Source organism: Macaca thibetana, chromosome 14 (assembly GCF_024542745.1).
Source record: "Macaca thibetana thibetana isolate TM-01 chromosome 14, ASM2454274v1, whole genome shotgun sequence".
Lineage (NCBI taxonomy): Eukaryota > Metazoa > Chordata > Mammalia > Primates > Cercopithecidae > Macaca > Macaca thibetana.
The window spans coordinates 33,800,677-33,816,430 of NC_065591.1; the positions used below are offsets into that span (position 1 = coordinate 33,800,677).

Sequence of the window (15,754 nt, forward strand, 5' to 3'; positions counted from 1 at the left end):
TTACTTTGATGTGGAAAATTTTATTCTTGATTGATGAGTAAGGAGAAAGTGTTTATCTGGCATAGAGAAAAGGGACGGATAGCAAAAGGGAATATGATGATACTATAACATTACTTTCACTAATTGTCTTCAACCTCATTTTGGTTTTACAGATTTGGCCTCTGAGTGATTTTGGATTTTTACGTGCCAGCCCTAATGGCCACAGATTTTCTGATGATTAGTAATCATTTATTCTTTTGACTTGATTATTGTCTCCTTTTCATGTGAATTTATTACTCCCGTTGAAACCATGTACTAATAAACTATTTGCTATTCAGTTTTAGTTGTTTTTTATTGTTAAATGTAAAGAATATTCAACACACATTCTGTTAGTTCAAAATATATAGATGAAAATGTAACCCAAAAAGGTCATCTAAATTTTATGATACAAAAATACTTTGGGAGGGGGAACCTGGATGACTACCTCACTTTTGAATTCTTGTTCTTATAGGTGTAATGAAACTAATCTATTCTTCTTAAATATGCCTCATACTTTAGCAGCTACATTTACAAGTCAGAGTAGTAACTATTCGTATTTATAAGTTCAACCTGACAATGCCAGGTTTGATAAAAAGCTGCTAGTCTACATGCTCAGCCCACTCATTTGAAATTAAGTAAAAATGTTTCTAAAGGATCCCTTAAAGTTCTTTAAATGAGTTCTGACTTCTATTGTACACAAAATATTAAATACATAGAAAAATGCATCTTTAAGTCATATGCCATCTATAGTTGGCTATAGTCAATAATACTTTATAAAAGTTCATTTCATCAGAGCAGCAGTGCCATGGCTCCATCTTCATAAATATAGGCATTAATACTACATCTTTTTTTTTTTTTTTGAGACAGAGTCTTGCTCTGTAGCCCAGGCTGCAATGCAGTGGCACAACCTCTGCTCACTGCAGCCTCTCCCTCCTGGGTTCAGGCAATTCTTGTGCCTCAGCCTCCCGAGTAGCTAGGACCAGAGGCACGCACCAACATGACTGGCTAATTTTTTAAAAATTATTTTTAGTAGATATGGGGTTTCACCATGTTGGCCAGGCTGGTCTCGAACTCCTGACCAAAGGTGATCCGCCTGCCTTAGTCTCCCAAAGTGCTGGGATTACAGATGTGAGCCACCATGCCTGGCCCCAGTATTATATCTTAACACTCCAAAATAGAAAGAGAAATAATGCACCAATTTCAAATCATTATTTTTTAAAAAGCTTCTGGCCAGGCACGGTGGCTCACGCCTGCAATCCCAGCACTTTGGGAGGTTGACACGGGTGGATCATTTGAGGCCAGGAGTTCGAGACCAGCCTGGCCAACATGATGAAATCCTGTCTCTATTAACAAAACTTAGGCCAGGCATGGTGACTCACACCTGTAATCCTAGCACTTTGGGAGGTCGAGGCAGGTGGATCACCTGAGGTCAGGAGTTTGAGACCAGCCTGGCCAACATGGTGGAACCCCATCTCTACTAAAAATACAAGAATTAGCTGGGCATGGTGGTGGGCACATGTAATTCAGCTACTCGGGAGGCTAAGGCTGGAGAATCACTTGAACCCAGGAGACGGAGGTTACAGGGACCCGAGATCATGCCACTGCACTCCAGCTGGGGCAATGGAGTGAGACTCTTAGAAAAAGAAATTAAAATTAAAAAATAAAGCTTCCATTTCCTAAATTACATTTAAATTTGAAGATGGCAGTGTTTACAAGCTTTGGAAATACAGGGCCAAGATTGGAGTCAACACTTTCTATAGTTGCCACTTTGTCTTCATTAACTTTGAAATAACCTTATGAATATCCATAACCAGCCTTCCTTATGGGAGAACTGGCCTCACATTATTCACAAAGATTATAGGTGTACAACAGGCCTATAACTTTAGCAACTATAAACATTATCTGTTAGATCAGAAACTTATTAACTATAAAGGAATATGGTGATACTGTTGCCCACTCAAAAGAGGAGACATGCTCATATTAAGAAAATTCTTATTTTGTGTCATGGAAAAAAAAATGGCATCATAAAGTTCTCAGATAGAATTCACCAAATCAAATCTTTTTTTGTGACTTGTAAATATAAATTATAAATACAAATAAATAATTATATTCATTCTCTATTAATCTGAGGTGGTCTCTGCTTGATAATTATATATTTTCTTTGCAAATAATAGGGCTGACAAAAAATCCATTTCCTTGAATGGACAAAGCCCAATGGCCTCTCCTCATCATGTCTCAATACCACAGTTAAAGCATTTCAAGTTGTGAACAATTTTAGTTATAATGAAGCAGTTCTATAATTAATGAACACGTATCACAAGAAATCAGGCTAACTTCTTCTGCTTCATCTTTGGAAACACTGTATTTTCCACCACATCTGCAACTCAGATAAAAAGAGTGATCATCTGCAAAAGAAAACAAAATAATGTTTCAAAGACTTGTAAGTAACTATCTCACTAATACCCTTAAAAGGTGCAGAGTTTATTCCATAGAAATTGTAAAACAAAACAAAGAAGCTCAGTAAAGATAAAATGTATTTAAAGGAGAACTAGATTTCTTGAAAGGGGCAATGTTTATAAAAATTACCTACCAAAGAATCTTTCTCTGTAGAGGAGAGGGATTGAAGCTATGAATTAAAAGTCCAAGGATTTTGGGAGGAGAGGGCATGCTCAGAAGCAACCCATGAAACTTATTTGAAGTTTTCTGTTTTCTTAAAATTCATACAAATTTTACATTTTTTTCAACAATGTATTTGTCTAAAATATTACAGTGAAGGAAAAAGAAAAACAGCCCTACCTGTCTCACTGTTAGGGAAGATGATGCTTTTGCCTGAAGTCTATCCTTTAGAGAAAACCAGACTATTTATCAAGTGCAACATCTGGACACTTCTAGTGTCACACTATTTCAAGAATCTTAAGTCTATAAACACAACACCATGGTTTTTGGTTGTTTTTTTTTTAATCCTGTGGGGTATGTGTGTGTTTCTGTTTGTTTGATTTTTACAAATGACACATGAACCAACAAAATGCTGAAGTGAGATGCCCAAAGGAGGCAATACAGTGCAATACTTAGGCTCCTAATCATAGAAATTTTAAGTGTGTCATTTTCCTGGGAAGTTAAAATGCTTGTGCCCTTTGACTTAAAAGAATCTCTGATCCATTGGTCATTCCATTTTACTGTCTCTGAGAAGTAACTGTCAAAGGAAAATAACTTATCAATCACATTATTTTACCACCATCATAATTGATTAGAAAATAAGTCTCAAGGGACTCATGATTTCATACAATCAAATATCTTCATTCAATTATCAAATTTGATTACATAGATCATATCATATGTAGTTTAAAAAAGCAAAATTCAACTGCCTTCTACCTGCTGTCTTACAAGTTCAGCCTTGGAAAAACTGGCAATTAAATAAGCTAACTTTATGTGTTTTCTTTTTTAATCAGTAAGGAAAATGAATTCATTCACCTAATCCAGCTTTTTTTTCTTTACCACAATGCCTTTGTTCTCCATACAGAAAAATAATTTAATCTTGAATTCAAAATGCAGACATCTTCCCTAAGCCAACATCTACGTACTAGAGCATGTTCTGAAAGTGAATTTTTAAATTATTAAATTGTCTAAAAATGTACATATTCTAACCATTGATTTTCCTAAGCTAAATCTCCCCCTACCCCCTTGTTTTTTTACCACCTCAGTGAACACTGGAAAACAATTTGAGTTGACATGTTCTTGGTAAATGACACAGAGGACACCATGGGCTACTGTGGAGTTTTGTCATAGATGACTCCAAATAATGCTCACTAAAAATTCACATCTTGTAAAAGTTCTGCTTATATTATTATTATACCATCAAGCTTTTAACCAGGTGATAACTTTTACAGAAACCATCATTTTAAATACTCTGAATGAAGGCCAACAAAATGACCAAGCCGTATAACGACTGAGGGTGAAGATTAGCTTCAATATCTGCACAACTCACATATGCCTTTTAAGCATAATAAAAAGGATCATTTCATACTGCCCTTTGATCAGGCAACCAACAATTTGGCTGTGTCTATCCTATAGGGTTTCATGAACTTTTCTCCTGTTTCAGATCTTCACTTTCCATAGCTATTCTGAAAATGATCCTAAAGGGGATCTTTAAACAAATTTTTCCTTTCCTAGTTGATCACACTTTTTATTTAATTTCATCTCCCAAAATTTCTCTTTTTAATTGGGAAAAAAAATCAAAATTCCATGATTTGTTTTTAAATATTCCTACAAGAATAATGGTTTCATGTAGCTCTTGCTCGGTATTTTCTCTCATTAAGATTAGAATTATTTCCATCTTTAGTTATAAAAACCTAAGCGTCTAAGTGCATCCTATACTTTTAAGATTAACTGTATCTGCTTATTACTAATTCATTGGCTATGGGTTGGATTCTTCTATATCTTCTTTACTGTCAAGTTTACTTTAGGGAGTTCCAGGGGCAATAACACATTGATGATAACGCTTGATGATTTTTTGTTGTACATTTCCTTCTATATGTTAGCATTTTCACTTGTATCAGAAAGTCCATGTATTTATTGACCGGACAGATGCTTAAGCCACTAATCCATATTATGTTTCTTCCTTTTCTTTTTAAAAATTTATATGTGTGTATATATACACACACACACACACACACACACATATATATATATATAAAATTTTTTGTACAGATGTGGTCTTGCTATTTTTTTGCTTTGTTTTGTTTTTATTTTTTATTTTTCCTACTCTCACAATCTGTTCTCAGAGTCTTCCTATGTTGCCCAGGCTGGTCTCAAACTCCTGACCTCTGTGATTCTCCAAACTCAGACTCCCAAAGTGCTGGGATTCCAGGCTCCCAGCCCGTATTCTCATGTTAAATTAAGATCTTAACATTATATTGTTATATATTTAAAAGGGAAAAAAAATTATACAAACCATTTTTCAGTATTTTCACATTATCATATAAAATATATTGCCCATATCAACTATAGCAAGAACTAATTTAATAAGACATTAAACACATACAAACATACATATACATACCAACTGATAAGGAGACAAACTATATTTTCAAAACATATTTAGTCTCCTTGAAGTTTGTGTATTTGGCAAAAAATAAAAAGTATATGTGTATATATACATATGTGCATATATATTTTTTTAGTTAGGCAAGTCTCCCTGATAAATGACATGTTCTAGAGTGTCCCTTCCACAAACTAGCAGTGAAAAGTCTGTGTCACTAGTGTATTGTTTTCACAGTATTTCTTCCTGTTTACTCTAATGAGGCTGTCACCATCACTAGGAGCCCCAGTTATACAAAACCTCAACTTTACCAATTATTCACTGAATTTCTACTCTAGGATTTCACTTGAGGGGTTGGGGGCAGAATGGTCCCAGAGGCAAAGACATGATTCCCTTTCTAAGTTAATATGGCTTGTGACCTACGTCTTAGGGGCACTAAGTTAAGAATTTGCCATTTAAAAAGTAAATTTGGTTTCAGATGGCTCTGTTTTTATCTTCTACCTATCCACACTCATTAGTAGATTTTTATAAACCTTGAGGGAATTTGTACTTCATGCTGCACAATAAGGTTAAAGGGTTAAGAGTATCTAAAGATTCTAGGAAATAGTAAGATTTTCTTCATTTACCTAGAGAAACAAGTAAGTATGGTACTCATGGCTTCCGTTTAGTAAAGGGTGTTTCCCAATTTAATGATGTCTAACCAGAACAATTCAAGGAACCATCAGAAGAATGGGGAAACTACATTGGATTTAAGTTCTAAAATTTTAGTAACAGAAAAGCAAAAAAGACATGACTTCATGTTGCATCAAGGGAAATGGCAGATATTCTTTTCTTCCTACAAGACAATCAGTATGTGAGAGTTAAAAAAAAAAAAAAGAAAAGAAAAAAAAAAAGCCTCTTAAAAGCCCTGCCCTGACAGTTTATGATTATATATAAAGGGAAAATAAAAATTCTAAGAGGAATTCATCTTGTCAACATTAAAAGGAATGAAAAAAAAACTATCTTGTTTGACATTATTTACCATATTACAATACTACATAGACAGTAATGCAAAAACTAAAGTAAAAAACACAACAAAAAACTCTTATGAAACTTTATGTTCCTAACATCTAATTAGAATATAAAAATAACTGGAAATGAGTCACATAGAAGGATATCAGTCAATAAATAAAGTTTAGAATTAAACAGAAATACTCCAAACAGAAATACCACATATATATATTGAAAGCCACACTATTATTTCTTTTTAAGATTTCCAAATGTCCAATGAGTTTTTTTTTCTTATAGAAAATTCCTAATTTTTTTAATGTTGTCAAAGGAAAAAAAAAATTCCAACCTTCATTCCAAGACATTTCTTCAAGATATACTTGAGCATCTACTGGTCCTATATTTCTTAGATCATCTTCTGTAAAATATAAAACATGACATTTATTGTAAAGCATGATACTTTAGTTGTAACCTTGAAGAATGCTAAAAAGGCAACGCCAGCCTGGTCACTACAATTCTAACTTACCTATCACTTAAAAATTTAGCCTAGTACTTTTGACAGTAGTGTTAAAGTAACCTGACTTTAGCTGACTGAAAAATCTAGAACATACCATTTCTTATACATTTTAAGTCAAAATCAATCCCATTTTTCACAACCATGCAACATGGAAAAGCATGAAGTTAATTCTGGTGATTCTTTGCAATCAACTAGTGACTTCTATTTTGTAAGCAGTAGGGAAATGTATTTTGTTTGTTTGGCTTTTGTCAGATAAACTAGCTAAGAAAGCAGTGTGGAGTTGGATAAAAATAACTATCTGAACCTTAGTTGTAATATTTTACTAACTTTCTAACATTAGGTGTATCGGTTAGTTCATCTCTAAAACAGCAGTTATGTCTTCTTTTCTGCTTCAGGAGGTTTGCTGTTGACTGAATTGTGTCCCCCTCCAATTAATATGTTGCAGCCTTAACCCATAATTTGACTGTTCTTAGACATACAGCTTTTAGGAGGTAATTAAGGTTAAATGGAGTCATAAAAGTGGGGTTCTAATCCAGTAGGACTGGTGGCCTTAAAGGGAAGGGATTAGAGAGCAATCTCTTTCCACATGCACCCACACATACAGGAAGGAGCATATGAAGGCACAGCAAGAAGGAGGCTGTCTGCAAGCCAGAAAAACAGCCCTCATCAGAAACCGAGTCAACCAGCACCTCGATCTTGGACTTGCTAGCCTCCAGAACTGTGAGAAATACATTTTGTTTATGCCACCCAGTCTATGGTACTTTGTTATGGCAGCTGAGGCAGACTAACAGAAAGCTGTTCTCCATGTCAAATGAGATCAGACTAAAAGTGCTTTAAAAAATACTGCTGTATCCAAATGTAAAAGGCTATTAATCATTTTACATTTGATTGTTTGCAAGAGATTAACTTAAAGGAATATTTATTTCAATATTTCAGTAACCCCACAACACAAATGTATTGTGTTGATGTTCTATTGCTGTTTCCTGGTCCAAAGTTTTTGTTGCAGACTGAAGGTCTGAGGAAACCTGGAATTCCACCTACAGTTTGTAACAGGAGCATCTACTCTCTTGCTTAAAACAAGTGTTCTTTGGGTCAAAAATGGCAGCCAAAGATGGGAAGCATTTGTCTTTGTTTTAAAAGGCATGTTATATTTCCTGTATGCTTGTATTGTTCTTCTAGAAGTAAATAATTTAAAAAAAGAAGAAAAAAGAAAAACAAAACAAAAAACCCTACTAAAATCCACTCCCCACCCCAATAAAATTTTCTTTAGCTGTCTCACTAGTCTCTTGTTCACTTGCTGAAAATGCTTCCCTTTGTTCTGTGATGTGAATGCCCTCAATTTAATTATATTTAGTAACTGCCTGTTCAAAATTGATTAGTGAGTTACATAATTTTAAAATAGATAAAAAGGTTATACAATATTGTGAACTCACCATGGTTTTCTATTAAAGTATGTCAGGTATTATGCCACTTCATATTTACTGGGTACCAGTAGTCTATTAGACTGTCCCTAAAATCCAAAGATAAGGATTCTGCCTAGTGGTCAGAGATAGTTCCTCCATCTCTGTATGTCTACTGAATAGCTTATGCAGAATCTATCTGTATGCTAAGTAATTTCTGAACAAAACAATTCCACACTCTATGTAAAGTACAGTAGGCTATATGCTATTCAGATATTCCTAATTTAAAAAAATTCTATCTAAAATTCTCATGAGTGGGGACAAAAATCTTAATCACATTTTAATTTCTTACTCAGAAGGACCAGGGTTGTTTGCTAGAATTGGGAGATTAAACAGTTTCAGATTTGAGGAATGGGGGTAATAACTGGCACTTAACAAATCCTATTTAGGGGAAAAACAGGTATACATTTCTAACGAAGCCACCTGTATTCCAGGGTATCTTATAGACATTTTAAGAAATTTTGAAATCAATCAAAGCAAATCAGACAAGACAGAAATAATGACAAGATGAATCAGCTTTCTTAATCTAACCTATCTTGAACCCCTGTAATATATTAATTGTACAAAAAGACAACCCATTCATATATATTCCATGATGCCATTTTTTATTTAAAAATAATAAATTAGAAATGACTTGCAAATATAACTGCCAATCTACTGGGAAGCTATTGTTCTTCACACATAGTTACTATTTCATGTGCAACCCTTTCTATTATTCTACCTACTCAAAAAAGTGGCTTTTTCAGTTTTATTACTATGTTTTCTTCATCTCTATGCATAGGAACTTTAGAGTAGCTACCTATTTCTTGGTTGAAAAGTTAGCTTAGACCATATCTCATGGTAAATACGAAAAGAGAATACACAAAAATGGTTAGTACCTTGCCCAAGAGTATATTAAAACATTTTCATATTCTGTGGCTGTTTAAACATCTGTATGTTGACCTGATTATTCAGTACCATGGGCACAAACAGCCTAGGTTCCTGTAGGGATTCTGGTTTTAAAAAACCAGTATCTGACAAAAAATATAACACACTGTATGATTACCCGTTACACAAAATGTAACTGGCAAAACTACCCTATGATGGTGGGGGAAATGAGGAGTTAGTGGTAACTGGAAGAAGTCATAAGAGGCTTTCTGGGTCAGACATTGTGGCTCACGCCTGTAATCCCAGCACTTTGGGAGGCCGAGGCAGGTGGATCACCTGAGGTCAGGAGTTTGAGACCAGCCTGACCAATATGGTGAAACCCCATCTCTACTAAAAATACAAAAATTAGCCAGGCATGGTGGTGTGCGCCTGTAGTCCTAGCTACTAGGGAGGCTGAGACGGGAGAAATGCTTGAACCCAGGAGGCAGAGGTTGCAGTGAGCCGAGATCGCACAATTGCACTCCAGCCTGGGTGACACAGTGAGACTCCATCTCAAAAAACAAACAAAAAAAACAAAACCAGAGGCTTTCTGGTTAAATGGGTGTGTTCACTGTGAAATCCATCAAGCTATACACTTAGATTTATGCACTTCTCTGTAAGGATTAAATTTTTAAAAGTTTTAAAGGTAGTATGTTGAGACTCTGAGTGGCTACATTTTTAAATAGAAATAAGAAAAGGAGAAAGAAGAAACTCAAGAAGGTGTATATTCTTTGAAAGGATGGTAATCTAACAATTTCTGAAAAAGGCGAGGGGTGATTAACTCAGGGGAAAATTGGATCCCTGGAGAACTGTATAATGAGCAGACGTGGCACACACGAGTAAAAGGTGAATCTAAATATGGGCGGTGGGGGGTGACCAAGATCCTTTGTTGAGAGGCAGGTGTCCAGGGATGGGGCAACAGCAAATTCCCTCTCCTCAAACCCCACTACAATTACAAAGAAGGAGCACAAACAAATCAATGTTTTTTTTCTTTTTAAACAATGATCTCTGCTTGTCCACCATTGTGGTTATAATTAAAAAACTTAATTCTTCCCCATCCTCTAAAGTAACTTACAGGAACCCTGTAATTAGCTTTAATAATTGTCTACTAATCAGGCATGGCATTTTCAAAACAGATAAGTTAGTTTTCTTTTGTAGTATTACATAAATATTTTTCTCTTGTAATAAAACATTTTAATAGGTATCTAGAAAGGTAAATCCTATCTCCTAAAGTTCCCCTGTTAACATGACACTACTAAAAGGCTTGAGAAAACATAAACTGATTTAGAGAGTGATTTAATTAAATGAACAGATCCAAGATATTAAATTTGGAATTTTTGATATAGAATGGTAGTAAGCATTTTGAAACAAAATACAGCCATTTGGAAATAAAAAGCATTGTCTAGCATGTGGTATACTCTTATAGTGAGTCCAATGATACTAAATGATTGCTGATTCTTTTGAAGTAAATGGGTTCAACTTTTTCTAAGGTATCTAGGAACATTAAGGTCTGTTCATACCCTGTGCTGTGCTCACAAGCTTAGCCAAATATGGAAACAAGAAAAACTTCCAAATCTATTTACATACAGAAGTCAGTACATTATAAAGAGAGGTTCTTGAGAAATCTAATGTTAAAATCAAATAATGTATGTGCTTACTTGAAAAAGAATCTTTCAACCTTTAGAAGTATAGGCCCTTCTGACCTTGTGTTCTATTGGATTTGTCTGACAACAAGAGGTGAAAGAATTCTGTGGCTCCATTGTCTCAACAGTGGGATCTAAGAAAACACTGGCAGGACTCATCAGAGAGGTTTATGAGCCTGCAATTCAAAGAGATTAAAAGGGAAATCTACAGAGATTCTTTCACAGTGAAGAATAACATTAAATAACTATTAGCAGCTTGGTTCAGTAAAGCTTACTAGAGCTCTCGCTGGGTCATTCACAACTTTCTAAAAGAGGAAAGGTTTTTTTTCAGCTCCATTTGGGAATCAATAAATATTTCTTACTTCTTACAAGACAATGGAATTCCTGTCTTTTTAAGCTTCCTTCTAATGATAGTAAAATTTCTAAAACAACTCTTTGTTTCATGCCTAAATAATTACACATCCTAATCCCAGGAAACCTTTTCTATCCGTAGTTACAATTTAAAAAATAAAGTAAAAATAAAAAATAAATAACAGCAACAAAAAACTACAGGGGAGAGAAATTTAACTTTATTCATTATGGCAGAGATATTTCAAAGTCTTATTCAACCCCATACTGGCCAAAAGATCAAGTCCACCTGCAGCTCTGTCCATATTATTCATGTGTGGCAGTGCCACGTTATTCACATGATCACCACATCCCCACAATGCTCTCATTTAGCAATTAGTCCACTGTGTTTATTTTTATGCCATTTCAAGTGTTTAAAGTTTATTTCACACTTAAAGACATTGGTGTGTAAGTTAAAAATAAATAGCAGTTTTTCCTTTAGGTCTAATTAAGTATCTTGCTGTCTTAAAACCAAGTAATTTAATTTTAAACCATCACCTCATTCTTAAAGAACACTTCACTATGCATAATTAAATTTTTTATGTAGGAAGTAACTTGAACATAATCAGTTTCCCTGTCTTTAACATGTCTCTGCTCTTGAAAAATTCTCTACCTTGATAAGAGATTGAGAAACAGGCAACATTTAATTTGAAGCCTGTTCTTTAAGTCATAAACCCTATAATCCTTTCCCAGATGAATCTGAAGAGTCATTATTACAAGGCTTTCCACACTGAAGAAAAACTACAAACTTGGAACCTGCTTATGAACTTGAATAACTGTGGAGATTTTATAAACTGTAGGTAAACCCAGTGTTCACTGAAGGTACCAAATGAAGCCCAGAAACTGATTTCCTTCTGCTTCACTAGAAAACACGTAAAAGAGCAGCAGCAGGCCTGGTCTCTTGTTCTGACCCTCAAATATCACTCGTACGTGACTATCTGGAACTACAAATAGTAGATTGTACACAACTCATACAAAATAGTGACTGAGAAAAAATGGCTTTGAATTCCCCTCAATCAACTACTTTATGTGACCTCAGTCAAATTACTAAACCTGAAAAACAGATATTCTCTGAAAAACGGGTATTAATATCTTCCTCACAAGGTTGTTAAACAATGTTTAAAAGAACTACCACAGTTCTATTGCTTAATAAAAATGACAGTTATTTTTTAAACTACTGTTATCTCTCAGTGTTTGTGTTGAACTATCTATACCAGACCATAAGAAAATGACTAAAAACCAATCCATTATTAGCAGGACAAAAATACCTCAAGTACCACAGTGTAGGAAAGCAACTCTTGACTTTGGATTTATAAGTGTTGAAGTCTGATGTACTTTGCTATTGTATGACTCATTTTTATCAAAGTCACAGCCTATATAATTATTCAGCCCTTCCAAAATATCAAACATAGAACCAAATGATAGGAACCAGATGAAAAAAAGTTCAAAATAATTCTGTGGTTTTAGTTCAGAGGGCACAAATGATGATGGATTAGAGTATCAGAAGGCTCTGGTGGGTGGTAGGGAGTTGGGGGTAGGGGAGATGGAAGGACCCAAGTTGAACCTTGAACAAAGAATAAGAATCAGAACAGGAGGGTGGTTCTGATTAATAACAAACAGTATAAACAGATGTGTGTCTGGGAGCCCCTAAATGGACCAGGGGACAAAATTCACATTAGGTTTGAAATAGGTAATAAGTCGGAAAAAATAGCAGGGACAAGCTTAAAAGCTTCTGTCCCATTTAAATTCCAAGTGAATGGGTAGGTGTTATTTTGGGAGGGTGCAGAGTTATAAATGTTCTTAAATAGAGGTGTGAGAATAAAGAAAGCTGCTAGATCAATCAAAATGTAAAGTACTGTGGGAGAAGGCAGTAATAGAGAATGGAAGGCCAATTAGCGGATATGGAAATAATCTGGGTATGTTTTATAATCTGGGGATGGACTACTGTGGTAGCTGTAAGAATAAAAGCTCACACAGGGGAAACAACATTAAAAAAGAACAAATGTCAACTGGCATTTCTGATTCATTGACTGTAACCAGAGCAAAGTAGAAGTAAACAGAGTGTAATATGAAACCAAGGTTGAGGAAAAAATAAGAAAGGTGACTCAGTCAGTCTTGATTTTGGACCCACTGATTTCAATTGGGTCAAGTAACCAAGTGGAAGTTGGGAGAGAGGTTAAAGTTGGAAACAAAACTTCCTAAAATTTTAGACTTCTCCATTATTAAATCAGAACTCTCAAGTCTGTTCAAGTGTCCCAGAATTATAACTATAATCTTGCCCATAGGTTTCTATAGCATTATTTGAAAGTAGCCAAACTTTTACTCAAAACCAATGAAAAATGATCCTAAAATACATTTTCATTGCACAAACAGTTATTTGCATTCAAGTAAAGGTAGCAAGTAGTGTGAGTAGTCATCTTGCAACAAGTAAGTTGGGGCGAGGGAACCTGCACAGAAAGTTTTATCTATACTGTCTTCTCCCACTCAAGATAAAGCCAGTCCCCAACTGTCGAGATGGATTTTCTGCATCATTTCACATACTTCTTTTTCTCAGAAACGGTCACCAAAAAAACATACCCCCGATGCTTATCTTCCACGTTTTACCTGAAGCAAATTTTTACAACCAATTTTGAAATTCCTAAAATCAAATGGAAATATTATGACCATAAATGGACCCTAATCTCACTAATTCAAGTATTTTGTAAGGGTCAGCTTTAGGACACAATTTCACAAATATCCACTGGCCTTAAGTTATTATTCCTAACAGTTAACCAAAATTTATATTATCTACATATTTCCCTCTTACGGAGTTTCTATAACATTAACATGCTTTTCAGGAAGGATTCTTATTTTGAGTTTAAGAAATTACATGTTGATTTATCTGACACATGTTGGTGGGGTTTTAAGGTATGTTCCTCATTTGTTTTAAGATTTGCTTATCTTCCATTCCATTTATTTGCTTATCTTTCCAAATATTTATCGTAATAAAGGGATGGAGTAAATTGTGTAATACAAACCAGAAATGACCTCTTGTATCTACCTAAGCAGAGCAGCTGATTAGCTTTGAGCAAAGGCACACTCACTTTATAATATGTGGCCCAATCCCCTCTGAGCCACGCTGTTTTGGGTATCCAATTATGTAGAGTGAAGGTTCCACCTTACCAAAATAATTCACTAACAGAGTACTAAGATATATCCTAATATAAAATAGTGTATCAGCAAGGATTCCAAACACAATCTATTCTTTTAAACATTATTTAATCTGATTAACTGTATTTGAAGGTTTGCTACTCTTCAGATCACAGAAAAGTACTTAACTCATAAGCTGTGTCACTCTATAGAGCCACTAAGACATCAGGGATCTGTGACTTTCACATTACAAAGCTACTGAATCATGACAACCATTATTTTCCCATGATATAATTCTGATGTGTTTTTAATGTGCTTAATATATAAGGACCACTCCCCACAAGATTTACAAAGGCAACGAAATCTACTCAACAGGTATTACTCATGTGAACATTTTATAAATCCTGAAAGGGTTTTCCAAAGTGCTCATCTGGTTGAAATGCAAAGCCTAATCTTGAATAACTACATGCCTTTCTGGGGAACACTGGAAGCAGCCTTTGGAGGCATCCTCAGAAGCAATAAGGTAAATATGCCAACTAGAACTAATTGATTAAATTCACTAGTTAACATTACTTTCAAAATGTATAATCTCTGGGAACTAATTGTTACTCATCTTTTTCTTAAATTTACTTTTCTTCAGCCTGGCCAACATTACCCTAAAATGTCAACTAAGCATATAGAAGTAGGAACGAGGGAGAAAAAAACATACGTGCAATACTTTAGGTTATCTGCCCTGGAGTATTACTTCTTCTTTATTGGAAAGAACACATTTGATCATTTCTTTTGAGAAGCAAAGAAATACGGATGTCAAGTGTCCCTTTAAATTATCTTTTAGATAAATATGGCTGTGGGCGATATTGATGAGGCTTTCCTTAAGACAGAGCACCAACATGGAGCTGTGAAACATGAGAAAGCATTCAAGATCAGCTAATAAAGCATTTCCTACCTCCTTCTCAAGTATTACAGAGCTCAATTTTATTTTACACTGCAAGTTAATGGTGGGCAGGAAACAAACATATTTAAAGCACACCCTATGAAAAGAAAGGTTTACAATGAACTATCACCACACGTAAAAAGAGTTCTGTATAACAAAGCTATTTCCATGTCTCCAGGGGGTGACACAGGAAAAAAGAGTGCTTTGACCTGGTTATAACAAACTCTCTCTCTCAGTAACCTATCCTGGTCTTTAACAAATTATTACTCTCAAAGGTTTTGCTTCCAGCAAACCTAAATCATCACTGTTAGAGAAGTTCAAGTTCAATTCCTTTTTTTTGAGGAGTGATTTTACTGAAGCTGAGTCAAGAAGAAAAAATTAATAAGAGTATTCAAAAGAAGTAACAATATGAAAGTAGGTTTATTGCAAGAGTTTTGAAAAATAGCTCTGGTATGAAAGGCTTAAAAATAGCAATTATATTTGGATACTCTTCTTACCTAAACAGTAAGTCAATCTCCATTTAAAATGGAAACAAAGTCATCTCAGTATCTGGAGCCTCTGGTAAAGGAGGAAATACTTAGTACTTAAATCTGAGGTACTAAAGTGTCACGAAAAGCTGTCCTTCTAGAACAGCTAAATTCAGTAATATGCTGCCTGAAAAACTTGCAGAGCAAACTGATATTTTATAAATTCCAAACTATTTATCTGAATCATGAATCAGGTCCAACTCTCACA

At 34.8% G+C, this 15,754-nt stretch overlaps 2 protein-coding genes across 8 annotated transcripts in view; one reads left to right on the forward strand and one right to left on the reverse strand.

Annotated features, from left to right (window-relative positions):
• Positions 1–316, forward strand: part of IMMP1L (inner mitochondrial membrane peptidase subunit 1) — a 101,440-nt gene extending 101,124 nt beyond the window's left edge. For all 7 annotated transcript variants that reach the window (XM_050759064.1, XM_050759067.1, XM_050759066.1 and 4 more), the window contains one exon: positions 153–316. In XM_050759064.1, the coding sequence (XP_050615021.1) occupies positions 153–221 (69 nt within the window). In that variant the 3' untranslated portion in view covers positions 222–316. The remainder of the gene's footprint in view (positions 1–152) is intronic.
• The window catches only part of DNAJC24 (DnaJ heat shock protein family (Hsp40) member C24), a 940,502-nt gene that overhangs the window by 4,933 nt on the left and 919,815 nt on the right, over positions 1–15,754 (reverse strand). The window contains exons 5-6 of the mRNA XM_050759073.1: positions 6,393–6,461; positions 2,353–2,423 (exon numbers count right to left, since the gene is read on the reverse strand). Of these exons, the coding sequence (XP_050615030.1) occupies positions 2,353–2,423; positions 6,393–6,461 (140 nt within the window). The remainder of the gene's footprint in view (positions 1–2,352; positions 2,424–6,392; positions 6,462–15,754) is intronic.